General features: G+C 55.3%; 1 protein-coding gene across 1 annotated transcript; it reads left to right on the top strand.

Annotated features, from left to right (window-relative positions):
- The first annotated feature begins 267 nt into the window (after positions 1–267).
- PRR12 (proline rich 12) lies at positions 268–27,996 on the top strand. Its single transcript, XM_059999963.2, has 14 exons — positions 268–509; positions 2,020–2,132; positions 3,116–3,277; positions 3,362–6,672; positions 7,163–7,829; positions 9,743–10,146; positions 18,136–18,252; positions 18,499–18,632; positions 18,934–19,412; positions 23,599–23,724; positions 23,823–23,920; positions 25,646–25,792; positions 25,896–25,991; positions 26,154–27,996. The coding sequence occupies exons 1-14, from the start codon at positions 424–426 to the stop codon at positions 26,298–26,300; spliced, it is 6,087 nt and encodes a 2,028-aa protein (XP_059855946.1). The 5' UTR covers positions 268–423; the 3' UTR covers positions 26,301–27,996.

Here is a 27,996-nt window from a genome sequence, read left to right as displayed (position 1 = left end):
CCGCACCCACCCCGGGGCCGCCCGGGACGCCCCCTCCGGAGCGCGCGCCCCCCCTTCTCTCCTGCAAGCGCCGGGGCAAAGGCGGAGACAGCGGGGTCCCTCCTCCCCCCCTTTCCCTCCAGGGGGAACCCCCCTTCCCCCTTCGTTGGCTCGTCGGCTGCACCCCCTCCCTTGCCCGCCCCTCCGCCCCTCCGCCCTCCGCCCCTCCGCCCCTCCGCCCCTGTCCCCTCCCTCCCCCGCCCGGGGCCTTCCCGGGCCTTCGGCGGCTGCAAAGAGAAAGAGAGAGAGAGAGAGGGAGAGAGGGAGAGAGGGAAGGGAAAAAAAAGCAACAGCGGAGGGAGCGGCGGCGGAGGAGAGCGCGCGCGCGCCCCCCTCCCTCCCTCCCTCCCTCCCCCTCCCCCCAATTTCCACCGCGGCCAATTCATGGACAGGAACTACCCCAGCGCCGGCTTCGGGGACCCGCTCGGCGCCGGGGCGGGATGGAGTTACGAGAGGTCAGCGAAAGCTAGGTAAGGAGCCGGGGGTGGCCTGGAGGAAGGGGCCAAGAGGTGGGGGCCCAGCCCGGCCGGGCCCGCCCGGTTACGCGTGCATCGCAAACTCCCCTCCGGCTTGCAAGGGAGCGGCCTTCCTCGGTTTGCAACAACGCCGCCGCCCCAGTTTGCAAATTGCAAACTCCGCCAAAGCCAGCTCCGGCATGCAAAGGGAGAGATGCCGCGGAAAAATGAGGGTGCAAAACAATTTCAGACGGAAAGGCCTTGGGAAGGTGGGAGGGACTGGCGAAGCAAGGCCTGGATTTCCCCCCATCCTTGGATTCCCGGTTTGCTGACCCCTCCCCCTCGCGCCCTAGGTTCTGCTCTTGCAAAGGTGGGAAGGAAAAGAGAATTAGAACGCAGACCTGGGGGGCGCGGCCCCCCCTCAGGTCCTATTGTTCCGGGACTGCGCGAGGCCGCGCTACTCGGGGGGCCCCCCCAGAAATTCCGCGCGCTGAGTGGGCACGGGGCCCCGCCCCCTTCCTAAGCTGGGGTTTTGTGTAAGGTGGGGGTCCTGGCATCTGAGACACGCCCCCTTGAGCTCCCCCACCCTCAAAGACAGAATTCTAGTTGATGGCGAGGAGTGGAGTGTTTGACCTCTTGAGTCTGGGCCATGGATTGGGGCCGTTGCATAGGAAGATTAGGCTGTTTCCCGGGTGTGTGGTTGTGTGTGTGAGCGTGGGCCCAGTGCGTTATGTAGCTGGCAGCCTTTTCACCTGCGAACCTGCCCCTTTCCTGCTGTTTGTGTCACACCCTCACTCTTCACCTGCCCCCGAATCCCCCTCCCCCTATACACCTGGGTCTCCCAGCTTGGCTGGGCATGACCCCACGTGTGTTAGTATTCTCCATGTGGGACTCCTCGCTCTGTATCTTTCCACACAGTGAGTTGGATACTGGTTTGCACACAGACCTGGCTTTGCATGCCTCCATGCATTTGAACCTCAACCCGGGGGGATGGACGGTGTTCATGTGCACACTTGTGCCTGGTACTTTGCAGGAGTCCTATCCTCTGCCCACCTCCCATCCCTGCCCTTTGGGGAACAGTCTGTCTCCTGCTCCTGACTCGGTTTGCACCACCCCTGAGGTTCAGGGCCTCTGTGTTCCCATGTGTCTGAAGAAGAGGGGGCATCCCTTGGCCCCAGGGCCTTGTGTCACCTGCGGGGTGGGGGCTGTGGAAGCAGGTCCACATTTTCAACTTAAGGCACTTTCTCTGGCTCTTCACCCTCTCTGTGTCCTCCCTGTGCATGTCTGTGTTTGTAAATGTGAGGCTATCTGGGCTCTATTTACTGGGGCTCGAGTGGGGACCATTTCTGTGGCTCTTTAGTTGGGCACTCCGATTCCCTTGTCTTCTTTCCTTTAGGGCCCAAGGTTCCTTAGGATAGCCCCCAGTCAGCTGGAAGATTCTCCCCAACTCCCCAGGGGATTTGCTGAGTTCCCTTCTCCGAGGGTAGCTTCGGAGGATACCCTAACATCTCCTTCTTCCTCCCAGCTTGGTCTATGGCAGCTCCAGGACCTCGCACCCCGAGACGGACATCTTACACCGCCAGGCCTACGCGGCCCCCCACCCACTGCAAAGCTATGCCACCAACCACCACCCGGCAGGTACGGCCCCTGTCCCGCCCCGCCTGGCCCTCCCTCCGAAGCAAATGATTGGCTGCTGAAAGTTACAACCTTCCTAATTGGCTGTGCTCTCCGTTCTGGCCCGCCTCTTGCTACTTCTCCTCTGATTGGTTGTTCTGAGGCTGCTTAATTTCACGCCGGATTCGTCTGCCCCTGTTTCTGGCCCCGCCTCTTTTGTTCCAATTGGTCCCGTCGTCTCAGCCCCCAAATCCCACCTTCTCTTCCAGGCTTTTCCGCCTCTCCAGCCCACCCCAATCCCTTCCCTCTGGGTCTGCTCATCCTCTTGGTTCTCGGAACTCTTTCTTCCTGATTCCCTTTCTTCCTGATTGGCTCCGATTCTTTGGACCTCCCCTTTCTTCCTTAGATTTGCCCACTGCCTTATTCTTTTCCTGTGGCCATGCCTCTAGTGCCTCGGATTGGTTCCCTTCCTTTGATCCTGCCGCTCTCCTTCCTAGATGGATCAGCAACGGGGCTGTTGTCCAATTTGACCCTTGACCCTCTTGGTTGGCTCCTTCCCTTTATTCCTCCCTCTCTGTCTCTTTTTTTTTTTTTTTTTAAATCTGGATCCTCTCACTTTGACTCAACTCCTTTTGCCTTGTTCTCTGGTTCTTCTCAGTGGCTGCAGTCATCCCATCCCTTCCCCTTTCTTGCTAGAATTGCCTAATCCTTTGGCCTCCCTTGGACCATAAAGACGCTCTGTGTTTTGCTCCCATTTTCTTCATGTATGGATTTTTCTACCCCTTTGTCTACTTTTCCCCTCCTGGGCTCCCTGCCCTTATGATTGCATCGTACCCCATCCCGCTTATTGTTTCCTTAACTTGTCTTTGCCTCCTTTCTCCTCTTTGAATCTGCCCCTTCTCTCCAACCCCTTTTCCTGACCCAACTTGCCTTTGGCCTGCTCCTTTTCCTTTTCCACCTTGCCCTATCCCCCACCTAGCTGACTCTACCCCCCCAACCCTCACCAGGCCTCTCTGGACTCTTCGACACCGGCCTCCATCACGCAGGCTCAGCAGGGCCCGACGCCTCCGTCATGAACCTCATCTCGGCCCTGGAGTCCCGGGGCCCCCAGCCTGGTCCCTCTGCCTCTTCTCTCCTCTCCCAATTCCGCAGTCCTTCCTGGCAAACAGGTAAGGCCATTGCCAGTCCAGGAGGGCCAGGGTGGGGCTGGCTTGTGGTCAACTCTGACCTGTGGTCTCCTCCCTCATCCCCAGCCATGCACACGCCAGGCCCCACGGAGCTCTTCATCTCAGGCGCCCTGCCGGGTTCCAGCACCTTTCCATCCTCCTCTGCCCTGTCGGCCTATCAGCACCCGGCTTCCTTTGGCAGCCGCCCCTTCCCAGTACCCTCTTCCCTCAGCCTCCAGGACCCCCCATTTAGTCCCCCAGCTAATGGGCTCTTGTCCCCTCATGACGTGCTGCACCTGAAGCCCTCGCAGGCACCCACGGTGCCCTCCTCGCTAGGCTTTGAGCGCCTGGCGGGGGGTGGTGTCCTGGGGCCCGCTGGTCTCGGCCCAGCCCAAACCCCTCCTTACCGCCCAGGCCCCCCAGATCCACCCCCACCTCCCCGCCACCTCCCAACTCAGTTCAACCTGCTGGCCTCCTCTTCCGCTGCTGCTGCCGCCGCCGCCGAGCAATCCTCTCCCCAGCTCTACAACTTCTCGGGTGCCGCCCCCGGCCCACCGCCACCCGAGCGGGCCCTGCCCCGCCAGGACACCGTCATCAAGCACTACCAGCGGCCAGCCAGTGCCCAGCCCCCCCCACCACCAGCCCACGCCCTCCAGCACTACCTGAGCTGCGGAGGCAGCTATGCCTCCATGGGCCACCGGGCCAACTTGGCCTGCAGCCCCCTGGGCGGTGGGGAGCCCTCCCCGGGCGCTGGCGAGCCTAGCAAGGCTGGGCCCAGTGGAGCCACGGCCGGGGCATCGGGCCGGGCTGCGGGCCCCGAGGCAGCTGGAGGAGGTGGGGCGGCGGGTGGCGGTGGAGGTTACCGCCCCATCATTCAGTCGCCTGGTTACAAGACGGGCAAAGGTGGTTATGGGGCAGCTGCGGGCGGTGCCAACAGGCCCCCACCACCCCGTTCGACTGCCACGCCCAAATGCCAGAGCCTGGGTGGGCCAGCAGCAGCCTACGCCACTGGCAAGGCCTCTGGGGCTGGGGGGGCGGGAGGCCAGGCCTATTCCCCTGGTCAGCCCCAAGGGCTTCTAGGACCCCAGGCCTATGGGCAAGGGTTTGGAGGGGGTCAAGCGCAGGACTTGAGCAAAGGCCCTAGCTACTCAGGTGGGCCCCAGCAGCCCCCTAGTGGTCCCCCGCCTCCTGGCCTAGCCACATGTCAGAGCTATTCCCCAGACCAGCTGCAGGGGCAGCTATATGGGGTGCAGGGTGAGCCGTACCCAGGGCCAGCTGCCCACTCCCAGGGGCTGCCCACAGCCAGCCCCTCGCTCAGCTACAGTACTGGCCATTCCCCAGCACTCTCGGGCCATGGAGGTGGTTGGGGGCCCAGCTCCCTGGGGGGCGGCGGAGAGGCCAGCCCTTCTCACATCATCCGCCCGCTGCAGTCGCCTCCGGCCCCCGGCCGCCCGCCTGGAGTTGGCTCTCCAGGAGCTCCTGGCAAATACCTGAGCTCTGTCCTGGCCTCAGCCCCATTCCTGGCACCCCCAGGAGCCGGCAGCTATGCCGCCGGAGCAGGTGGCTACAAGGGCAAGGGGGATGGCTCAGAGCTGCTGGCGGGCCCCGGCGGGCCTCCCGCTGAGCGCACCGAGGATGAAGAATTCCTCATCCAGCACCTCCTGCAGGCGCCCAGCCCCCCGAGGACCTCAGGGGCAGATGGCCTGGTGGGCGAAGATGGGGCGGCGGATGCCTCCAAGGGACTTGGGAGTGGCGGGGCTGGGGGTCCCCCGGGCACACCCTACGAGCTGGCCAAGGAAGACCCACAGAGGTACCATCTGCAGAGCGTCATCCGCACCAGCGCCAGCCTTGATGAGGGTGCCACGGCGGCCCTGGAGCTGGGCCTGGGGAGGCTGAAGGAGAAGAAGAAAGGGCCAGAACGGGGTGGCGAGACCCCCGAGGGGCTGGCCACCTCAGTTGTCCACTATGGGGCAGGTGCCAAGGAGCTGGGGGCCTTCCTCCAAAAGAGCCCTCCACCCCCAACTCCCACGGCCCAGTCTGCCCAGCCTGCCCCCCACGGCCTCCTCCTAGAGGCCGGGGGCCCTGACCTCCCACTGGTGCTGCCTCCCCCTCCCCCCCAGCTGCTCCCCTCGGTCCTCAGCCATGCTCCCAGCCCCTCTTCCAGTGCTCCCAAAGTTGGCGTCCATCTCCTTGAGCCGGCCGCCCGTGATGGGGCACCCCAGCCTCCCCCCCCGCCCCCCCCACCTCCACCACCCATGCCCCTCCAGCTCGAGGCCCACCTCCGCGGCCATGGCCTGGAGCCGGGTGCCCCCAGCCCCCGCCTGCGACCCGAGGAGAGCCTGGAGCCACCCGGCACCATGCAAGAATTGCTTGGGGCCCTGGAGCCGCTGCCACCTGGGCCTGGTGACACTGGTGTGGGCCCACCTAACGCCGAGGGCAAGGATCCCTCGGGGGCCTACCGCAGCCCTAGCCCACAAGGCACCAAGGCCCCCCGCTTTGTGCCACTCACCTCCATCTGCTTCCCTGACTCCCTGCTGCAAGACGAGGAGCGCAGCTTCTTCCCCACCATGGAGGAGATGTTTGGCGGCGGCCCCGCAGATGACTATGGAAAGGCTGGGCCACCCGAGGACGAGGGCGATCCCAAGGCGGGGCCTGGGCCGCCTCCGGGCCCCCCTGCCTATGATCCCTATGGGCCCTACTGCCCCAGTCGGGCGTCCGGAGCTGGTCCCGAGACTCCAGGCCTGGGCCTGGACCCCAGCAAGCCGCCTGAGCTGCCCTCCACCGTCAACGCCGAGCCTCTGGGCCTGATCCAGAGTGGGCCCCACCAGGCGGCCCCCCCGCCCCCGCCTCCCCCCCCGCCGCCGCCACCCCCTGCCTCGGAGCCCAAGGGAGGCCTGACCTCGCCCATCTTCTGCTCTACCAAGCCAAAGAAGCTGCTTAAGACGTCCTCCTTCCACCTGCTGCGGCGCCGTGACCCGCCTTTCCAGACGCCCAAGAAGCTGTACGCCCAGGAGTACGAGTTCGAGGCCGACGAGGACAAGGCCGATGTGCCTGCTGACATCCGCCTCAACCCCCGGCGCCTGCCTGACCTGGTGTCCAGCTGCCGCTCCCGTCCGGCGCTCTCACCGCTGGGCGACATTGACTTCTGTCCACCCAACCCTGGCCCCGATGGCCCCCGGCGCCGTGGCCGCAAGCCCACCAAGGCCAAGCGTGATGGGCCGCCCCGGCCCCGGGGGAGACCCCGGATTCGCCCACTGGAGGTCCCCACCACCGCCGGGCCAGCCTTGGCCTCCACACCTACTGATGGGGCCAAGAAACCCCGGGGCCGGGGCCGGGGTCGAGGCAGGAAGGCCGAGGAGGCCGGGGGCCCTCGGCTGGAGCCCCTGAAACCACTGAAGGTGAGGGGGAGCGAAACCCTGACGCTGGAGGGTTGGGACCACGTTTGAGGTTCTTGGGCACGGTAGGGGATGTGGTTCATCTTCCTAACACCCACGAGGAAATGAATCCGAGAGCTGGAATTTCAGGGTTCCACTGTTGCAGGGGTCTGAGAATTGAAACTTGTGTCTACAGGGAGGCGGGGGTTAGCGCTTGTATTCTTAGGTTCTAGATCCTGCAGGACTATTGATCAGGGGTCCTGGATTCCTGGGTCTTGTGGGAGGAGGGTCCGTGAGTAATGAGGGAGGGACCCCAGTCCTGTCATTCTGGAATCTGAGCAGAGGGGTCCGCAGGCATGAATTCTAGGATTCTACAGGCTGACGCTCTGAGAATTTGAACTTTAGGGTCTTAACTGGGGAGAGGGCTGGGGCCCCAGACCCCTGGGTCTGAGGGAGGAGGGGGCTTGGGGCCCTGGGCTTGTGGGCCCTGACTCCCCACTGCCCCCATATCTAGATCAAGCTGTCTGTGCCCAAGGCCGGCGAGGGTCTGGGAGCGTCATCGGGCGATGCCGTGTCAGGAGTTGACCACAACAGCCTGGACTCCAGCCTCACTCGGGAGAAGATCGAGGCCAAGATCAAGGAGGTGGAGGAGAAGCAGCCCGAGATGAAGTCCGGCTTCATGGCCTCGTTCCTGGACTTTCTCAAGTCAGGCAAGCGCCATCCGCCGCTCTACCAGGCTGGCCTGACACCCCCGCTCAGCCCCCCGAAGAGCGCGCCGCCCTCCGTGCCGGCCCGGGGCCTGCCTCCCCAGCCCCCCACCGCGCCTGCCGTGCCACAGCCCCCACCCGCCGGCGCCTTCGGGCTGGGGGGTGCGCTGGAGGCCGCCGAGAGCGAGGGCTTGGGGCTCGGCTGCCCTTCGCCCTGCAAGCGGCTGGACGAGGAGCTGAAACGGAACCTCGAGACCCTGCCCTCCTTCTCGTCGGACGAGGAAGACTCTGTCGCCAAGAACCGGGACCTGCAGGAGAGCATCTCCTCGGCCATCTCCGCCCTCGATGACCCGCCACTGGCCGGGCCTAAGGACACCTCCACTGCGGACGGGCCCCCCCTGGCTACTGAGGCTGCAGTCCCCGGGCCACCCCCTCTCCCGGGGCTCCCCAGTGCCAGCAGCGGTGGCACGCCTGGTGAGCTCTGGGAAGGTGGTCTGGGGGTGGGGCAGGGGTTTCCCGACATTCAGGTCACCAGGTCTGGTTGTGTAGATCAGGCACTGTTCACAGTGCAGGTGATTGACAGAGATATGCCTGTTTATGGAGGGTAACCTCTTACTTAAGGGCAAGCCTTTTGAGAAAGGGGCGTCTTTTTCTAATCCGCCCACAGGTGCTAAGTGGACTGGCGGGGGCCCGAAGGTGGGCAGTGGAGAACACTGGGGGACAGGGCAGGCTATAAGTGATGGGGACAGGTGGGTGACAGGGATGGAGAGAGCTTTTAAAACTGATGGGGGACACGGGACCTGAGAAGGGCTCTAGGAGTTAGGGATGTGTAATAAAGGACAGAAAAGGGTCTGGGGGGCAGAGAGAGACTTGGGAGGGTTGTTTAAAGAGAAACGTGACTAGTTTCAGCAATGACTAGTCAGATCTCGTGGGGGGCCATCGGGAAAGGCTGGGGGTACAGTCGGGTCTGGATGGTGTTCTGTCCTGAGAGGAGGGTTGGACAAAATTTGAGGGGCTTTGATGGGGGGGGGAACAGAGGCATTGGGGGAAGAAAGAGGTGGCATTTGGAGGAAGGCATTTGGAGCAGTTAATGAGGAGGCTTGGGAGCTCACAGGAGTCTTAAGGGATGAAGTCTTCTGGAAGGTGGTAGAAAGATGGGCAGTGGGGAGCGAGACAGTGAGAGGCCGAAGGGAAGCACCAGGGAAGAGAGGAGAAACAGTGGAGGGTGCTAAGCAGAGTGCCTGGATCTGCCGTAACGGGAGAGAGCATGGGGGGGCGAGAGAGCCTTGGAAGGGTCAGGAAGGCTCATATCTTGGAAGGACCCAGGGATGGAGCAAAAGCAGTCTGGGGAGTCAGAAGATCTCAAGGCGTTAGAGGAGGAATGTTACAAAATCTCGCGGGCAGTTAGCGTAGCAGGAAGGAGAGGGTGTTGCCGATCCCGAGAGTGGAGAGCAGGCTGAGGAAAGGAAAGGGGAGAGCTTGGGTGGAGGAGTCTGAGACCTCTGAGCGGGAAAAGAGGAGGTGGAAGCACAGGAGCGGTTGAGGAACTGGGAGGAACATTGAGGAATGGGAGGTAAGCGTCAGGCTGGGGCTCCAAAGCAACAAAGAGACATTTCAGGACTAAAATGGACATTGTGGTTGGGAGACAGTTTCAGGGGCTCAGAGTAGCCACTGGGGCTGGGAAGGGGTCTCAGGGAGGGAGTCAGGTGTGGCACGGTGGCGACTGGGGAGCTGAGTGGCAATAAGGGGCAGAGGGCTTGTTGGCACAGGGAGGGACATTCAGGGACAAGAGAAGAGGTGATGGGATGGTGAATGGTATTTGGGGACTAGGAGGTAGGGCAGGGCCAAGAGCTTTGTAGGCACTAGACTGGGGAGCAGAGCGGGGGTTGTTGATGGGACCAGAGAGGCCTCCTGGCCATTGTGGTGGGGACACGGAGCAATGATACTGGGATGCAGAGTTGCACTAAGACACAAAGGGGGTCTTTGGAGGCTGGGGAAAGATGGGGAGGACCAGAGCAGCATGTCTGGGTAGGAAAGTTTATTAGGACCTTGGAGAGAGAAATTAAAGGGTCCTGGGCTTCTGGTAGGTGTCTGGGGACAGGGGTGGGTATTGAAGGTCAGGGAGGGGTCAGACAGGAGCTTTGCAGGAGGAGGAAGGTCAGCAGAAGAGGAATAAAAAGTGGAGTTGGAGGGGGATTGGGGGCAGAAATGGATGCTAGGTGAAGAGCTCAGTTTGGTCAGGAGGGATGTTGGGGTGCAGGACGGGAAGAGGGCTGTGTTGAGAGCCCCCAGAATAGGCTGGGAGGCCTTTCACTGGAAGCAGATAAACAGGTCTGGGGGGTCGGGGTTGAGCGGGGCTCCAGCCCTGATGCCCGTCTCGCCCCCAGAGCCCCCGCTGCTGGAGGAGAAGCCCCCGCCCTCGCCGCCCCCTGCCCCGACACCCCAGCCGCCGCCCCCACCGCCGGCCCTGCCCTCGCCACCCCCTCTGGTGGCCCCCACGCCCAGCTCGCCGCCCCCACCGCCCGTGCCAGTCCCACCGGCCCTGCCCTCGCCGCCTGCCCCGCCGCCCCTGCCCACCGCAACCCCTGGCCCCACTCCGGAGGAGCCTGCCGCCCCATCCCCCGACGACCCCGAGCCGCCGGACGCCCGGCCCCTGCACCTGGCCAAGAAGCAGGAGACCGCGGCCGTGTGCGGGGAAACAGACGAGGAGGCTGGCGAGAGCGGCGGGGAGGGCATCTTCCGGGAGCGCGACGAGTTCGTCATCCGCGCCGAGGACATCCCTTCCCTCAAGGTGAGTCTCCTGTCGTGTCGGACAACTGGGCCCAATGCTTTGGTCACTGGAGCGTTTATCGAGCGCCTGTTGAATGACAGGCCCAGTGCTGGGGGCTGCAGGTACAGTGATGGCTGAGGCAGCCCATCTCATCCTCCTGAGTTGACAGTCGTGGGGCTGATAGAGGAGGCCAGCTGGACCCCCGCAGAGGACTTGCACGCTTCTGAGATGTTATTTGGGTGTGTGTGTGTGTCACCGATAAATAAGGTAAACCCATTGTTAGCATTTATTGCAGGTATTTTTGCTGTGGGTGCTAGGGTTATACTAAGGGACAAAGCCGATGAGGAGGGCCTGATCTTAGAGAACTTCTAACACAAGCCAAGGGGTGCTTTAAAGGCAACTTGTGCCTTGTAGGTGGAAAGCTGAGGTATTGACGTGACATACCTATGAAAAGGCACACATACAACGTGCAGATGTAGTAGCCAGTGGTTTGGGAATGCTTGTGTGTCAGGCCACATCTTAAACACTTTATGTTGGGACCTCCCTAGCGGTCCAGTGGTTAAGAATCCGCGCTTCCACGGCAGGGGACACGGGTTCAATCCCTGGTCAGGGAACTAAGATCCTTCATGCCATGCGGTGTGGCCGAAAAAAAACAAACACTTTATGTGCACCAGCGCATTTACTACTTCAGTTATTCTACACAGGGGTGGACACACTATGCCCCCCCCCGCCCCCCCTCCAGCCCCCTGCCTGTTCTTATAAATAAAGTTTTATTGGCACATAGCCCCACCCACTCATTTACATACCAGCTATGGCTGCTTTCTGCGTCCACTAGCAGAGTGGAGTAGTTGCAACAGAGCTTAGCTGATCCACAAAGCCAAAAATATTTCTTGTCTGTCCTTTTACGGAAAAAGCGTACTGATCTTCGCTGTGCTTTGTTCATTGGACAGGTAGTTGGATCAGAGGATTGATATAAGTGCTTGACAAGGGTAGGTGACATCAGACGCCCGTGTAGTGTTTCTCACAGGGCATGAGGTAGAGCGAGTACTCGGTAGGGCTCACAGGGCATGAGGTAGAGCGAGTACTCAGTAGGTCAGCAAGCCATTATCACCTTGATGGTGACGCCAAGGGCTAAGGCCATTCTTCGTGTTAGTTACTGTCACTGACTGGGTAGCAACTAGGGGGCAGGAACCATGTTTGGTCTTGGATGTATGTTAACACGTTTAATTTCTTTCTTTTTTTTAAAGATTTTGTTTTTCTTTTTTGATGTGGACTATTTTAAAATTTTTTATTTATTTTTGGCTGCGTTGGGTCTTTGTTGCTGCGTGCGGGCTTCCTCTAGTTGTGGTGAGCGGGGGCTGCTCTTCATAGCGGTGCGCGGGCTTCTCATTGCGGTGGCTTCTCAACTGTTGAGCACAGGCTCAACAGTTGTGGCGCACAGGCTTAGTTGCTCTGTGGCATGTGGGATCTTCCTGGACCAGGGCTCAAACCCGTGTCCCCTGCATTGGCAGGCAGATTCTTAACCATTGCGCCACCAGGGAAGCCCTAACGTGTTTAATTTCATCTTGGGTGTTGTTTCTTCTAAGTTACAGATGAAAACATTGTGGGGTGAATTCATTATAAGGATAGTGCATATTATTATACTTTTATTTTGTCTGTAGCTCGCAACTCGTGGGATCTTAGTTCTCCAATCAGGGATTGAACCCAGGACCATGGCAGTGAGAGTGCCAAGTCCTAACCACTGGACCGCCAGGAAATTCCCTATCATACTTCATTATTAAGTGTGTTTTGCGAGAGGAACTTAGTGTGCTTTTTCCTATGTTACTTTCAATCTATTTTTTAAAAAATACTTTATTTATTTATTATTTGGCTGCGCCAGGTCTTAGTTGCGGCACGCAGGATCTTCGTTGTGGCACGCGGGATCCTTTTTTTAGTTGCGGCATGTGAGCTCTTAGTTGCGGCATGTGGGATCTAGTTCCCTGACCCGGGATCGAACCTGGGCCCCCTGCGTTGGGAGCACGAAGTCTTAACCACTGGACCGCCTGGGAAGTCCCTTCAATCTATTTTATGGTGGGAAAAGTAGGGCAAATACAGTAACAGGGCTGTGTGTATCCATTACTCAGCTTTCGCCATTATCACCTCCTGGTTGGTTCTCCTTGCTTTCCACCCTGTCACATTCTGTGCTGTCCGCCCCAGCTCACCAATCCCAGACTGTATCTTTTCATTGTTACTTTGTCATCTCCGCAGTATGATATGATAGAAGAGAACATTCACAAGAGATATGTAAGTTGTCAAAGCAGAATGGTAGAGTGAAGGCTTACTTCTCCACTCCTCAGCCAGCTACCAGAACAATCCCAATGCCTTGAGTCTCAGTATCCCTCCCTGGCTAATCCTCCCTTCTCCCTCATAGTTGTACTCACTCTACTAGTGCCCTGTGTACGTTATTTCATTTTAACTTCAAGACTTCTGAGGCTCTTTGGCCATCAGTCTGGAACAGGCGAGGGAGGTGTCAAACGAACAGCAGTGACAGGAACGGCTACCAGCTCTCAGGGGATAGGATTTGGGGCACATCATATTCAGAATTTAGTTTAATCATGGTAACCGATACATGTCGCGAAGTTTATCATTTTAACTATTTTTAAGTGTACAGTTCAGCGGCATTAAGTATATTCACGTTGTTGTGCAAACCTTCGCCACCACCTGTAAGTTTTATCTTTGTAATCTCCTTTCTTTATAGGGATTACTATCCCCCTTTTACAGAGAAGGGAACTGAGGCTCAGAGGATTAAAGTAGGCTTTCCAGGCTTTCAAGCTTGGGACCCACACCCAGTTCTACTGGCCCTGGGAGCCCACGCTCTCAGCACCAGAGTCAGCCACTCTGTGTATATTCCACCAAACATCGATAGTGCTGCTGGGCGCCCAGCACTGGGCCAAATGAACAGGGCTCTGGGGTGGGGACCCTGACTGTCCCCAGTTTACAGATGAGGAAGTTCACGTTCAGGGAGAGGGAATCATTTGGCTGATGGGTGCCAGGCCGGGATTAGAGCCAGGGCCATCTGATACCACCTCCCAGCTGGCATGGGGCAGGGGAGGGGGCCAGGCAAGGACTCAGATGCTTAAAATACAACACGAGTATGTGTTCTGATGGGGGACTCACAGCCCCAGGATTGAGCCACTCAGGCAGATGAGGACTCATTCGTGTGTCAGGAGTCGGGGCAGGCTGGCAGCATGGTTATTATGGGCCCAGCTTTGGCGTTAATCTGATTGGCTTGAATCTCTGCCACTTCCGAGCTGGACTAGTGTTGACCCTTCCTGAGCCTCAGTTTCCTCATCTGTAAAATGGGGGCTGATGCCGTTAGTACCCCCTTCGTACAACGTGAGCACTCAGGCTTTACGGCTTGTCCAGTACTCTGACTGTGGGTGGCATGCAGAAAGTGCTCTATAAACTTTGTTTCTATTATTCAGTGATCTTGGGCAGATCTCTAGCGCAGAGTTTGGCAAACTTTTTTTTTTGTAAAGGGCCAGATGGTAAATATTTTAGGCTTTGCAAGCTCCGTAAGGTCTCTATCATGTATTCTTGGGTTTTTGTTTTTTGTTTTGTTTTGCTTTTTCACACTCCTTTAGAAATGTAGAAACCATTCTTAGTTCATAGCTCTATAAAAATGGGCCACAGGTCATAGTTTGTTCTAGAACAATGGCAGCCCGATAGAAACATCATATGAGCCACGTACAGCATTTTAAACGTTCTTGCATCCACACTTTTGAAAAGTTAAAAAATGAGTGAGGTTAGTTGTAGGGATGTATTTTCTTTAACTTAGCATGTCTAAAATGTCATTTTAACATGTGGTCAATATAGAAAAAGTTAATGAGATGTTTTATCTTCTCTCTTGCTTACCAAGTCTTTGAAATCCAGTGTGTATTTTACACTCATAGAACATGTTGATGCAAATGAGCTGCATTTTAAATGCTCAAGAGGCACATGTGGGGAGGGGCTGCTGAATTGGACAGTGTAGGGTTAGCCCACTCTCTGCTTCAGCCTCCCCACCTGGAAAATGGGAGTGATAATATTAACTCCCAGTCCTTGGAGATGTGGAAGGTTTATCAGGATGTAAATTCTGAGCATATAAGTTTGTTGGGTGGAGAAAAGTATGGGGAGAGCGGGTCACGCAGAGAGAACAGTCTGTGCAAAAGCCCTGTGGTGAGGCAGGTTTATGTGATGGGTAGGGAGAGATGCAAGGGGTTGAGTGACTGGACAGTGAGCGCCGAGCCTGGGAAGGTGGGCAGGGTCCAGACCGTCCTGTGGTGAGATCCGTGGGTGCCTGCTTGAGAATCTGCTCTGGGTTATCTGGCTGCTTCGAGGGCCCTGGCCAGCAGGGAGGTGGCTGGGGAAGTGTTCAGTCCTGATGACAGTCTGTCCACTGCCTTAGTTCTGTTACACTGACTCCCCTGTGTCTGATCCTGCAGCCTTCTCCTTAACACCAGGCTGGGTGCTTCTAGCTTACTTACTCACATCCTGCTACTTACTGCCCTTGTCTCAGCTTGTCACAATTCAGATTCCCAGAAGAGAATCTGATTGGCCCAGCACAGCATTTTGGGTCAGGATGGGGTTCGTATTATGACTGTTGATTGGCTACCCCTTGTCAGGTCTCCTCCAATCAGCTGTGGCTTCCACTGAATGGGTGTTATGGGTGGGGCAACTTCCCACCAAGTGGAAGCGGGTGGGGTCAGTGACATGACTGACATGAGGAGAGGCAGGAAAGACGTGGCTTTGGGACTAAGTGACCCTGGTTGGGGAGCAGGCAAGGACGATGATGCCAGGGCCTGATGACTGGTGGATAGTGGGGATTCTGGGAGGAAGAGTGGTTTGGGGAAAGAAGCCAAGCCCAATTGGGATGTGGTGAGTCAAGGGCCCCACGTCCAGCTAGAGAAACAGCTGGATCCTTAGAGGAGGAAGATCGGCAGTGGGAAGAGACATAGGAGGGGGTGCCCTCCCCTGGCTGGGGGAGGGGGTGCTCTGATGGATTTTTCAGAAACTTCTGAGAACTGGAACAGGGAACATTATATCCACAGTGAGAGGGAAAAAGACACCCCTAGGGGGGCGCCCTGCATGTGCAGAAACCTGGAGGTCAGAAAGTCTGGGGCTTGTCTGCTGAGCTTTGAGGGTCTGGATGACCTGCTGGGCAGGGGTAGGAGAAAGGAAAGGAGACTGAGGCAAAGTCTCTATGCCAGGCTGTGGAATCTGCATTGGGGGCCCTGGAAGGTTTTGGAGCAGGGCAGGATATGTAAATGAGCTTTTCAGTCCTTGAAAAGGATTTGAAACGGACTTTTCAATCCTTGGGCCTCTGACGTGGTTCCCTGAGGAGCCAGGAGGGAGGATTGAGAACCATGGTATCCTGGAGGAAGGCACTTGGGATTGACATGCCCATATCCCTGTCTCATCCTGCCTCACTCTTGTCCAGTGAAATGTCAGCCAAGAACCTTTCTGGACCTCATTTTCATCAGGTTATTCTAACTCCTTTCTGTTCCCCTGGCTGATCTGCAGGATATGAAAAATTGTGGATGTAGAAGCATTTGACCAAAAACCAAGAATAGATAGCCAGTACTTGGCACTCAGGCTCCAGTGCTGCAGCTGCTGCCAGTGGCAGACATCACTAATCAATCCCAGCACTTGCTCCTGCTGAGCCTAGTGCTCAGGGCAGCCGTGATCAGTTAGTTGGAGTTACCTGAATCCTGTTTATCACTTGACTATGGATTCTTTATTTTACTTATTTATTTTTTTAAAATATTTAATTTACTTTTGGCTGCATCGGGTCTTAGTTGCGGCATGTAGGATCTTTCGTTACTGCGCTCAGGCTCCTCTCTAGTTGTGGCGTGCGGGCTCAGTAGTTGGGGCATGCGGGCTTAGTTGCCCCGCGGCATGTGGGATCTTAATTCCTCTACCAGGGATCGAACCTGCATCCCCTGCACTGGAAGGCGGATTCTTAACCACTGGACCACCAGGGAAGTCCCAGCTATGGATTCTTTAAATGCAAGGGCTTGTCCCTCATTCATCTCTGGGTTATCACAAAGCTCGGTGCATATTTCCCACTATGTTCTTATTATTTACTTATCTGTGCCTGTCAGTTGCTTTTTTCTAGAGCCACAGCTGTCACACACTTTACCTGGCAGTCCCTGGTCATCACCCAACCCCCTCACGGAAGATACATTCCTTCCTGGACTCATTTAGGTATCACTTCTTCGAGGAAGCATTCTTGGATTCACATTGAGTCCAGAGTCCTTCTTCTAGGCTTCTGGGGCACCTGCTGTTAGCACATTTATTACTTGTGCTGTTATTTTTTTGTGCTTGTGTCTGGTCCCCTGCTAGTCCCCTTACTCCCTGAGATCAGATGCTGGGTCTGACATCCTTTGGTTCCCGGTGCCCAGCTGGGGCACACAAGCCTTGGGGTGGGGATGGGGGTCTGAGTGTGCTGAGGGAAGTTGAGATCAGGGAGCCTTTGTGTCACTGTCCTTCCCTGCTGTGGACAGGCTGATGAAATAAATGGTCTCAGGTAACCCGTCACCTGTTTATTCTTAGCACAAGCCACAACCTCACCCTGTTCTGTTTATTTGCTTGTCTGTCTTATTACCTCTGTAATGAAATCCCCAAGAAAGGCTTTGTCGATCTCGTTCACCACCAAACTGTGGGGCCCAACACTGTATCTAGAAGATGGTGGGTGGATGAGTGCTCAGATTTTGTCATTTCTTTGAGTCATGCGGATGGCTTGTGCCATCACACTGTATAGCTATAATAACTAAAACTTAGTAGCCCAGAATGAATGGCCTATTTGCAGCAACATGGATGGACCTAGAGATTATCATACTAAGCGAAGTAAGTCAGAAAGAGAAAGATAAATGCCATATGATATCACTTATATCAGGAATCTGAAATACGACACAAATGAACATATCCACAAAACAGGAACAGACTCACAGACATAGAGAACAGACTTGTGGTTGCCAAGGGCGAGGAGCCGGTGGGGAGGGAAGGATTGGGAGTTTGGGATTAGCAGATGCAAATTAGTATATATAGGATGGATAAACAGCAAGGTCTATACTGTGTACTATACTATACGTACTATACTATACTATACTATATAACACAGTGAACTATAATCAATATCCTGAGATAAACAACACTGGAAAAGAATACGAAAAAGAATATATGTATGTATAACTGAGTCATTTTGCTATACAGCAGAAATTAACACAACATTGTAAATCAACTATACTTCAGTAAAATTAAAAAAAAAAAACAAAAAAAACAACCAACAGCATGAACAGCCTGATTGAGAGTATAGACGGTTCCCTGATGGTTCAGTTTAGGATTTTTAAACTTTATGATGGTGCAAAAGCGATACGCATTTGAAATTTGAGTTTTGTTCTTTTCCTGGGCTAGTGATATGCGCTACGATACTCTCTTGTGATGCTGGGCACTGGCAGCGAGCAGCAAGCCACCAGCTCCTGGTCAGCCACGCAGTTAATCGCAAGGGTAAACAACTGATACACTTACAACCCTCCTGTCCCCAGACAACCGTTCTGTTTTTTACTTTCAGTACAGTATTCAGTAAATTACGTGAGATACTCCATACTTTATTTTTAAAGATGGGCTTTGTTTTAGATGACTTTGCCCAACTGCAGGCTAATGTAAGTGTTCTGAGCACGTTTAAGGTAGGCTGGACTAAGCTATGATGTCTTTAGGGGTATTCAGTGCATTTTTGACTTAGGATATGTTCAACTTACGATGGGTTTATTGGGATGGAACCCCATGGTAAGTTGAGGAAGCTTTGCATCCCCAAATCTAAGAACCTCAGACAGCCAGAAGATACCTGTCAGCTGGAAGTTCGCTGATGCTTGTTAATGATGATGCCTTTTCTCTAAGGGAGTGTAGAGGGAGGACAGAGGGCCAGGAATTGGGATTGGGAAGGGCAGGCATGGGGGTTGACCCTGCGGGCCTTACTGTGCCCCTCCTCAGCTGGCGTTGCAGACGGGGCGCGAGCCTCCACCCATCTGGCGAGTCCAGAAGGCACTGCTGCAGAAATTCACTCCGGAGATCAAGGACGGGCAGCGGCAGTTTTGTGCCACCAGTAATGTGAGCCTGCAGAGGGGAGCGAGGGCTTGAGGGGCCCTGGGTGGGGTGTGTGGAAGCCACTGTCCCCCTCACACGATTCGGATTCACCTTGGGTCCAAGATGTGTCCAGAGCGGGGGGGTCTCCACCTCCTGGCAGGCTCTGGGTGGTTGCCGTGGTGGGCCAGGGCAGGGGTGGGAGTCTTGGGTGTTGGGCTGCCTAGCTGGGGCGGAGGAAGGAGTTCCTCATGTGCTTCTTTTCCTCCATAGTATTTGGGGTATTTCGGGGACGCCAAAAACCGGTACCAGCGCCTTTACGTCAAGTTTCTGGAAAACGTCAACAAGAAGGATTACGTGAGGGTCTGTGCTCGGAAACCCTGGCACCGGCCCCCAGTGCCTGTCAGGTACCAGGGGGGCCGGGGGTCAGGTGGTGGGCAGGGCCAACAGGCATGGGGTGAATCATACAAGGAAATTTACATAACATAAAATTAACCATTTTAAAGTACACAATGCTTAGAAACAGAGTCGGGGAGGGGGTGCAGAGACCCAGAGAGTGGGGCCCCCAGAGAGAGGGGGACAGAGACCAGCTCAGCAAAGTTCTGTGCTTAGAGCTGCGGGCTAGGCGGTGGGGGCGGGGGTACCCCAAGGAGGAGAATTGGGGTTTCAGGGGGTGCTGACTGCAGTCCCATCTACGTCCCCTTCCAGACGCTCTGGTCAGGCCAAGGGCCCCGCATCTGCTGGGGGCAGCTCTGCACCTCCCCCCAAGGCCCTGGCACCGCCTCCTAAGCCTGAGACCCCTGACAAGACGACATCCGAGAAGCCCCCAGAGCAGACACCTGAGACGGCCGTGCCTGAGCCCCCTGCCCCTGAGAAGCCATCCCTGCCTCGGCCCATGGAGAAGGAGAAAGAGAAGGAGAAAGAGAGGGCCACGCGTGGGGAACGGCCACTGCGGGGTGAGCGGGGCACGGGCGGCCGGCAGATTCGGCCAGATCGGAGCCTCACCACGGGACAGCCCGCCACCTCCCGGCTGCCCAAGTCCCGGCCCACCAAGGTGAAGGCTGAGCCGCCCCCCAAGAAGAGGAAGAAGTGGCTGAAGGAGGCGGCAGGCAACGCCTCGGTGGGCGGGGGCCCACCAGGCAGCTCCTCGGACTCAGAGTCATCCCCCGGGGCTCCCAGTGAGGATGGTAAGGCCATCGGCAGCCGTAGGGCTGGTGGTAGGGAGGCGACTCTGTGGCTTTCAGAAGGAGGCATGGATGGGGGCTATCCAGAGGGCTCCAGGTAGCATCAGCAAACAGTCACAGTAGTAATAAGTAAGTTAAAAGTAATAGCAGTACCTAACAGCTGTATAGCACCTAACCACGTGACAGGCTGTCTTGTAAGTGCTTCACAGATGTTAACTTGTTTGAGTTTTTCACTGTGGTCCTAGGAAGTAGATACCAATATTATCCTCAAATACAGGTGAGGAGACTGAGACACCAAGAGAGTGCAGCACAGCTGGGATGTGACATCCCACCTGAGTTGGAATGCAGCCGGTGGAGCATCGCGCTCTGTTCTTCAACACTGCACTGTTCTGTGTCAGAATAGGCAGTTTCTGAGGGCTGAGGAGGATTGGGGACCAGCATCTATCGTGGGGACCCAGACATAGTGGTGTTCCCTGTGACTCCCTGCATGACTCCAGGAAAGGGGCAACACCTCTTTACACCTCAGTGACCTCACCTGTAAAATGGGTTAATAATGAAGTAAAAATGGGTATTCACAGAAAAGCACATAGGAGGGTACTAGCCTGTAGTGGGCACCAGGTGGGAGCTCCATTGCTTAGAATGATGTCTGGTTTATGATGACAGTAACAACAACAACAATATATGTACACATATGTAAAATAAATATAACAGCTGACTTTTATTGAGTGCTTACTTAAGTACCAGGCATCATTTTAAGCATGTTACACATTGGCTTATTTTATCTTTACATAAACCCTGTGAGGTAGGTGCTGTAAAATGATCCTCATTTTATTTTTTATTATATTTTTCGGGGTTTTTTGTTTTTTATGTTTTTTTTTAAATTTTATTTATTTTTTTATCCTCATTTTAAAGATGAGAGATCTGAGGCCCTGGGAGGTGACATGACTTGCTCAAGGTCACATACTCTTTCAGGTGTAGTGCAGGGATAGCTGTCGTAACAGAGGCTAGTCAAATGAGAGAGTCGGAATTATCTTTTCATTAAAGCCCTGATGAAGTTGGGGAGTTCTGATTAAGTGCCAGATCTGGGAATGGCCCACATCCTATCTTCTCTTATCCCATTGGCCAGAACTAGTCACCTGGCTACAGCTAACTGCAAGGGAGCCTGGGAAATGTAGTCTTTTAACTGGGCAGGTGGCTCAATCTGGCCAGGTGGAAGCAGTTAATGCTGAGTCAGGGGAAGGTGCTGGCAAGGGAGGAGCTTTACAAAAGGCCCAGGTTTGCAGGTTCTTTTTCTTTTTCTTCAACAAGTTTATAGCTCTAATTCACATACCACGTAGCTCACCTAATTAAAACCCATAGTCCTCTGGCTTTTAGTATAGTCAGAGTTGTGCATCTCCCTGGCAGTCAAGTTTAGAACATTTTCATCACCCCAAAAGGAGACCCTGCTTCCTTTGGCCATCACTCCCCTTTCTCCCCACCCTCATCCCTAAGCAGCCAGTAATTTACTATTTCTATAGATTTGACCATTTTGGACAGTTCACCTAAGGGATATCATACGTACAGTGGGCAGTCCTTTGGGACTGGCATCTTTGCTTAGCATAATGTTTTTGAGGTTCATCCATGTTGTGGTGTGTATCAGTACTTCATTCTTTTTTTTTTCCTAATTGAAGTATAGTTGATTTACCATATATTAGTTTCAGGTGTACACCATAGTGATTCAATGTATTTATAGATTATGCTCTATTTAAGGTTCTTATAAAATATTATCTATGTTTCCTATGCTGTACAATGTACTCTTGTAGCTTACTTATTATTATACATAGTTGTTTGCAGTCCTTCATTCCTTTTTATGGCTGAATACTATTCCATTGCTTGGATATGCCACATTTTGTTTATCCATGGACTAGCTTGATGGACATTTGGGTTGTCTCCACTTTTTTGGCTGATGCTGCTATGAACATATGTGGACAGCCCAGAATTTTCTGAGCCTATGAAATGGGAGAAACTAAACTCTGCACTCTTAGGGAAGCAATTCCCCCGCCAAGGGTCAGTATCTTTCTTTGGTCCTGGGTCTCTCTCTGTTCACCCCATTTGACCAGGAGCCCCTCCTGGGCAGGATGAGCCTGACTCAACGTCTGGATGCCCTGAAGGTTCCGCCCAGACCAGGAGGTCTCAGAACCAGCCCTCCTGCTGGTCCAAGACTGATGATCCTCCATGTGCCAGAACCTGATGTCTCCCCTTTCTTAGATGCACAATGAAAGTTCTAGAAAGAGGCTGCAGTGATGTTCCCTCTCCCCCTTCCTTTAGTTCACTCTCATCTGGCTTCCTCAGCCCCTTTCTGGAGGTGTTAATTGAGCACATACTATGTGCCATGAACTGAGGGTTCCAGCAGTAAACAGAAAAGACAAAAACATGTATCCTCGTGGGAGCTTACAGTCTCAGCGGGGGAGTTCATCAGATAAATATGTTATGTAATAGAACACAAAACAATATGAAAAGTCATCAGTGTAAGGCTGGGTCGGATTAAAGGCAGTAGAGAAAAATAAATCCAGTAAAGAGGATCCAGACGGGATCCTGGGTGATATTTGCAGGGGAAGGGGGAGTTGCAGAAGGCTTCTGGAAGTGACATTGGAGCAGAGATCCGAATGCAACAGGGTTGGGGTGGTGTGACTTTGGGAGAGAGAACATTATGGACTGGGTATGTCTGAGGATCAGGAAAGAGGCCAGCGGCTGGAGGAAGTGAGGCCAGAGAAGGAACAGGAGCACAGCTTGGAGAGACAAGGGTCCTGAGGCTTTGTGGCCCCACTGGCAGGATTTTATCACGAGTGAGACAGGAGCCTTAGGAGGGTTCAGGCAGAGGCTTGATGGGGTCTGACTCCCACGGCTAAATGGTCACTCTGGCCTCTTGAAACAGCTGTCAGTAAGGACCGTCCATGTGGGTAAATCAAGTGGACATTTCTCGTGCCTTTTCCTAAAGGATGTTTTGGGGTCTTCCCACACGTGGCCCTCCTGCTTCTCTTTTCTCCCTGATGCTCCTTCTTGAGTTTCTGGTGGCTGTCCCTCCAGTCCCATCCTTGGAGAGTTCCCTGGTGGTCCAGTAGTTAGAACTCAGCGCTTTCACTGCCAGGGCCTGTGTTTGATCCCTGGTCAGGGTACTACGATCCCCCAAGCCACGTGGCACGGACCAAAAAAAAAAAAAAAAAAAAGAGTCCCGTCCTTGGCCTCATTGCTTGGCGTTCCATATCTCACTTGGCAAGCTCCCACAAATTCCGTGAGCCTCAGACTCATTTCTTCTCCCTGCCACCTTCCAGGCCTACGCCCCAGCAACTCCCTCCTTCCAGACCCACCGAGCTGGTCCTAGCTTCTCTATCTCGGACACAGCCCCACTGGCAACCAAGTCACCAGGCCAGACCCTCCCTCACCTCTGCTGCAAGGAAGCCCCCAGCCCTACCCCTCCGGCCCTGACTGCCCCCATCCCCTCTGCTCCTTCCCACAGCCCTAGCTCAGATGCTGGCCCTCCTGCCCCTCAATCTATGTATCCTGATCCTCCAGCCCTGGCCCAGCCTCATCCTTTCTCATCTGGTCCATTGCCCTGGCCTCTGGTCTCATCCCTCTGATCCATCCCCTGGCCTTGGAGTGGTCTCTCTCCACTTACCTTCGCCCGTCCCTGGTCATAGCTCTCCCATGGCTCCCTAGTACCCCTCCCTAAAAAAGGCCCTCCCCTTTCTACCTCATCTCAGAGGCCTCACATGGTCTGGCCTGCCCTGACTTGTGCAGTCTCAGCTCCCATCTCCTTCCTCAGTCTTGCCTTTTGTGACCTGATCTCTCAGACCTGATTCACTGGTTTGGAAACCAACTCTGCTGCTTCTTTAGACTTTACTGAAGCTACACTAAACTAATCAAACACAGTGGTCACCGGCCTGGAATACTCTTTCCTATCACTCAAGGCTCAGCGTGTGTGTGACCTTTAATCGCCTTCCCTGACTTGCCAGGCTGAGCTCGTTACGGTACCTGTGATTCACCGTTAGAGTATATTGTCCTGGTGTTGGGGAGTCTTCCCCAGTGGACGTGGACCTCACTGAGGGTAGGGATTTCTCTCCTGGTCCCTGGAGCTTAGAATACTGTCTGCCACACAGGCGGCCTTGGAGAAAGTTGGAATGATGGGCCATGTCTCCCTTTCTTCCCCCAGAGCGGGCAGTACCTGGGCGTCTGCTGAAGACCCGGGCGATGCGGGAGATGTACCGGAGCTATGTGGAGATGCTGGTGAGCACGGCACTCGACCCGGATATGATCCAGGCCCTGGAGGACACACATGGTGAGCAGAGGCTTGGGGGCCCAGAGCCCCCTACCCCTCCTTTGCCTCCCATACATCGTGAGGCTGCATCTCTTCTGATACCCTGTCTTGCCTTTCAGACGAGCTGTACCTCCCGCCCATGCGGAAGATCGATGGCCTCCTGAATGAGCACAAGAAGAAAGTCCTAAAGCGGCTGTCGCTGAGCCCAGCCCTGCAGGTGCTTGGGGGGGCTTGGCCTGCGGCGTCTGGGGCCCAGAGCTCAGGCACAGAGGAGACATGTGCATGTCAGCCACTGCGCTGGTCCCCAGAGCATCAGGCCCTGGAAGGGCGATCGTTGGAAGGGTCGGGCTTGGCCAGGAGAGTAGTGGAGGCCGGGCTGTCTGGAGGGAGTCTCTGGGTTCCCAGCAGTCCTGCAAGCACAGATGGAGGCGAGCTGGGATCGCGCGGCGGGGTCATTGTCAAGGTCTGGGATGGGCTGCTAGGCAGGCCCAGCAGAGCGTGGTTGTGGAGTACAAGTTTGGGGACAAAAGGTGGACTAGGGCCTGGACCCAGGGCTCGCTCTGGGGCAGAGCGTTGAGTGGATTTTTTTTTTTTTTGTAGAATAGAGTTTTTATTTTTTTAATAAATTTATTTATTTTATTTATTTATTTTTGGCTGTGTTGGGTCTTCGTTGCTGCACGCGGGCTTTCTCTAGTTGCGGCGAGCTGGGACTACTCTTCGTTGTGGCTCGCGAGCTTCTCATTGCGGTGGCTTCTCTTGTTGCAGAGCACGGGCTCTAGGTGTGCGGGCTTCAATAGTTGTGGTGCGCGGGCTCGGTAGTTGTGGCTCACGGGCTCTAGAGCGCAGGCTCAGTAGTTGTGGCGCACGGGCTTAGTTGCTCTGCGGCATGTGGGATCTTCCCGGACCAGGGCTCCAACCCGTGTCCCCTGCATTGGCAGGTGGATTCTTAACCACTGCACCACCAGGGAAGTCCCCGTTGAGTGGATTCTGATGGCTTCTCTGTCGACGTAATTCAGGCTCTTCGAATCTCAGGCTCGAATCCGAAGTCATCTATGTAATTTCCCTTCTGGGATGGGATATCACGGTGGCTCCGAGAATTCTGGGAGAGAACATTAATTTGGTTTTGAGAATTCTGATGGAGATGTTAATGTGGTGCTGAGAACTGGGGCGGAAGGGGGGGTAAAATGTTAGGATGGCTCAGAATTCTGGAATGGATTTTAGGCCAGCTCTGAAAATTCTTGCTGGGATGTTAGTCTGACTATGAAAACATGGGATAAAACGTTAATCTGGTTCTGGAATTCTACGTGGGATGTTAGGATGCCTCTGAGAATCTTGGGATTGACTGTTCATCTGGCTCTGAGAAGGGGGGTAGGATATTACGCTGGAGTTAGGAATTCCACTGTAATGGGAATTACCTGGTGGTCCAGTGGTTAGGACTCCGCATTTTCAATGCCGAGGGCGCGGGTTTGATCCCTGGTCGGTGAACTAGGATCCCACAAGCCGCGTCGTGTGCCAACCCCCCCTCCAAAAAAAAAAAAAAAATTCCACTGTAGAACATTAGGATAGGTCTGAGCATTATGGGGTGGAATATGAGTCTGGTATTGTAATTCTGGGATGGACGTTAGCCTGGCTCTAGGGATTCTGGATTTCAGGCTGACTCTTAGAATTTTTGTAGGAGGTGATGGTGGCTCTGGAATCCTGGGCAGGATGTTAGGTGTCTCGGAGAATCTTGGGCCGGGCCACAAAACACATTATAAGGGTCACCAGACAGGCCTAGGCTTCCCCTGGCCTTTGAGGAAACCGAGACTCCCAAGTGTCTTTCCTGATCTGCAGTTTCCTGGGGGAAACTGAGGCGTCTGATCACATGGGATCTGAGAACTGGGGGGTGGGTCTGGGGTGTGCGGGTCCAGGGAGGTCCCCCTGACCCCTCGGATTCCCGCAGGACGCCCTGCACACGTTCCCCCAGCTGCAAGTGGAGCAGAGTGGGGAGGGTTCCCCAGAGGAGGGGGCCGTGCGTCTGCGGCCGGCCGGGGAGCCCTACAACCGCAAGACGCTCAGCAAGCTCAAGAGGAGCGTGGTCAGAGCCCAGGTGCGGCGGAGCCCGGGAGGGGCGGGGCCGGGGGCGGGGCGCGGGGGCGGGGCCGCCCGGCGCTGAGCGGGGAGGCTGAGGCTTCTCCGCTTCACCTGCCCAGGAGTTCAAGGTTGAGCTGGACAAGTCGGGATACTACACGCTCTACCATTCACTCCACCACTATAAGTACCACACCTTCCTGCGCTGCCGGGACCAGGTGAGCCCACCCACGCCCCGCACGGGTCACCCTGGGATTCAAGCCATCGCAGGCTCCCCCCTGGACCCAGGAGTCCAGCTCCCAGCCCCCCTCTCCCTGGAACACTGATCCCTAGGCCCCCAGCCTCTTCCCACCCCAGCTCCATGTTTAACCCCCCTGCAGACCCTGGCCATCGAGGGCGGCGCTGAGGACCTGGGCCAAGAGGAGGTGGTCCAGCAGTGCATGCGGAACCAGCCATGGCTGGAACAGCTGTTTGACTCCTTCAGCGACCTGCTGGCCCAAGCACAGGCCCACAGCCGCTGTGGGTGACCCCACCCTGGCTTGGGGGGGCCACCTCCTCCATAAACCGAGAATTGGGACAGAACTGTGCCCTCAGGAGCTAACCCCTGGGCCCCATCGCTGGGGTGGGGTGGGGGGGTCATTGGTCAGGGTGTGTCCATGCTGCCCCCACAGGACAGGGTTCAAAGTTCGACTCCCCCCATCTCCCAAGCCCTCTCCACTCCCTCCCATTCCTCCCACTGTCCGGTGTACAGAGAAATTATTTATATATATGTATAAATGTCTATTTAGTAACGGTTTCCCTCCCCCACCTTGCCCCAATCCCCCCTCCCTGGCATAGCCCCAGCCCCCTCCACCTTGTACATAATGTATAGGAAAAGTCTATGTATGGTTGAGGGGGGCGGGGCGGCTTCGGAGAGCTGGGGGACCCCTTCCCCCCAATCCCCCCCTCACAGGCCAAGATCTTTGCTAAAGGCCATTCCCTCCCCAGGGCATTTGGTGTCGGGTGGGAGGGGGAAAACACATCTTGTTAATTATTTTTAATCTTATTTATTGTAGATACCTAGGGCAGGGGGCTGGGGAGGTGGAGGGGGGAGAAGGGTCCCCTCTCTTTGCCCCTCCCACTCCTTTTCTACTGCGATTTGTCTGTGTCTGCCCCCCCCGCCCCCATCCCATTGTCATCTGGATGTGGTTCTATTTTTTATCGGTCTCTTCTCCCCTCCTCCCTCTCTCTAACCCCTCTGCTCCCGTCTCCCCACCACCCTTTGTCTCTTGCTCTTTCTTGGGCTTCTGTACAACTCAACTTGTATACACTGTGTACACACAACCAGCCAAACGAAAACCCGACGGCAAACACTTTATCGGCTGGCTGGAGTGCCTCTGTCCTGCGGCATGTTGGGGGGCCAGGGGGTGGCATGGGCAGAAGGTCTGGATTCTGGAGCCCTGGGATGTGGTTGGGCTGGGGTCATTGTATCCATTGTGTCTTGCTGTGTAACAAATCAGCCCACCCCAAAACTTAATAACTTGAAAACAACAAACAGTTACCATCATCGGGTTTCTGAGGGTCAGGAATTTGGGAGCAGGTTAGCTGGGTGGTACTGGCCTGAGGTCAGTCGTGAGGGTGCAGTCATCATGGATTTGACTGGGGTTGAAGGATGTACTTTTAAGGTGGCTGTTGGCTGGAGGCCTCAGTTACTTGCCATGTGGACCGCGCCATAGGGTGGCGGTGGCTTGAGAGTCTTCCAGACATGGCAGCTGCTTCCCCCAGAGTGAGTGAGTGAGGGGAGAGAGCAAGGAGGAAGCCACTCAATCTTTATGTCCTAATCTCGGCCATTGTACACCATTGCTTCTGCCATACTCTTCATTAGAGGAGGGTCATTAAGCCCAGCATACACTCGAGGGGAATCAAGGTCTGCTTCGTGAAGGGAAAAGAATATGAATTTGGGGGTGTATTTTTAAACCAGCACAGGCAGTGATGGGTGTTGGGAGTTAAGCAGCTTTCTCTTGGCTCCCTGAGATAGGCTTGAGGGTGGGTCTCTGTTCTCAAACCGTGAAACTACCAGGTCACGAGTGGATTGGCATTTTAGAGGTCGGCCTGCAGAGTTGAACGTGGATTTCTGTCTTCTCATGCCTTCTTAGAGTCCTTGAAGAGCTTGTGGAGATGCAGACTCGTGGGCTGTTTCTCAGCTCTATTGAGTCAGAACCCATTTTTTAATAAAATCCTGGG

The sequence above is a fragment of the Delphinus delphis genome, chromosome 20 (assembly GCF_949987515.2).
Source record: "Delphinus delphis chromosome 20, mDelDel1.2, whole genome shotgun sequence".
Lineage (NCBI taxonomy): Eukaryota > Metazoa > Chordata > Mammalia > Artiodactyla > Delphinidae > Delphinus > Delphinus delphis.
The sequence above is the reverse complement of the archived record's forward strand: the minus strand, read 5'-3'. Positions and strand labels throughout refer to the sequence as shown.

Coding starts and splice junctions, on each gene's coding strand:
- PRR12 (XM_059999963.2), top strand. CDS start 424: ATGGACAGGAACTACCCCAGCGCCGGCTTCGGGGACCCGCTCGGCGCC. Junction 510..2,019: donor GAGAGGTCAGCGAAAGCTAG/GTAAGGAGCCGG, acceptor TCTTCCTCCCAG/CTTGGTCTATGGCAGCTCCA. Junction 7,830..9,742: donor CAGCAGCGGTGGCACGCCTG/GTGAGCTCTGGG, acceptor TCTCGCCCCCAG/AGCCCCCGCTGCTGGAGGAG.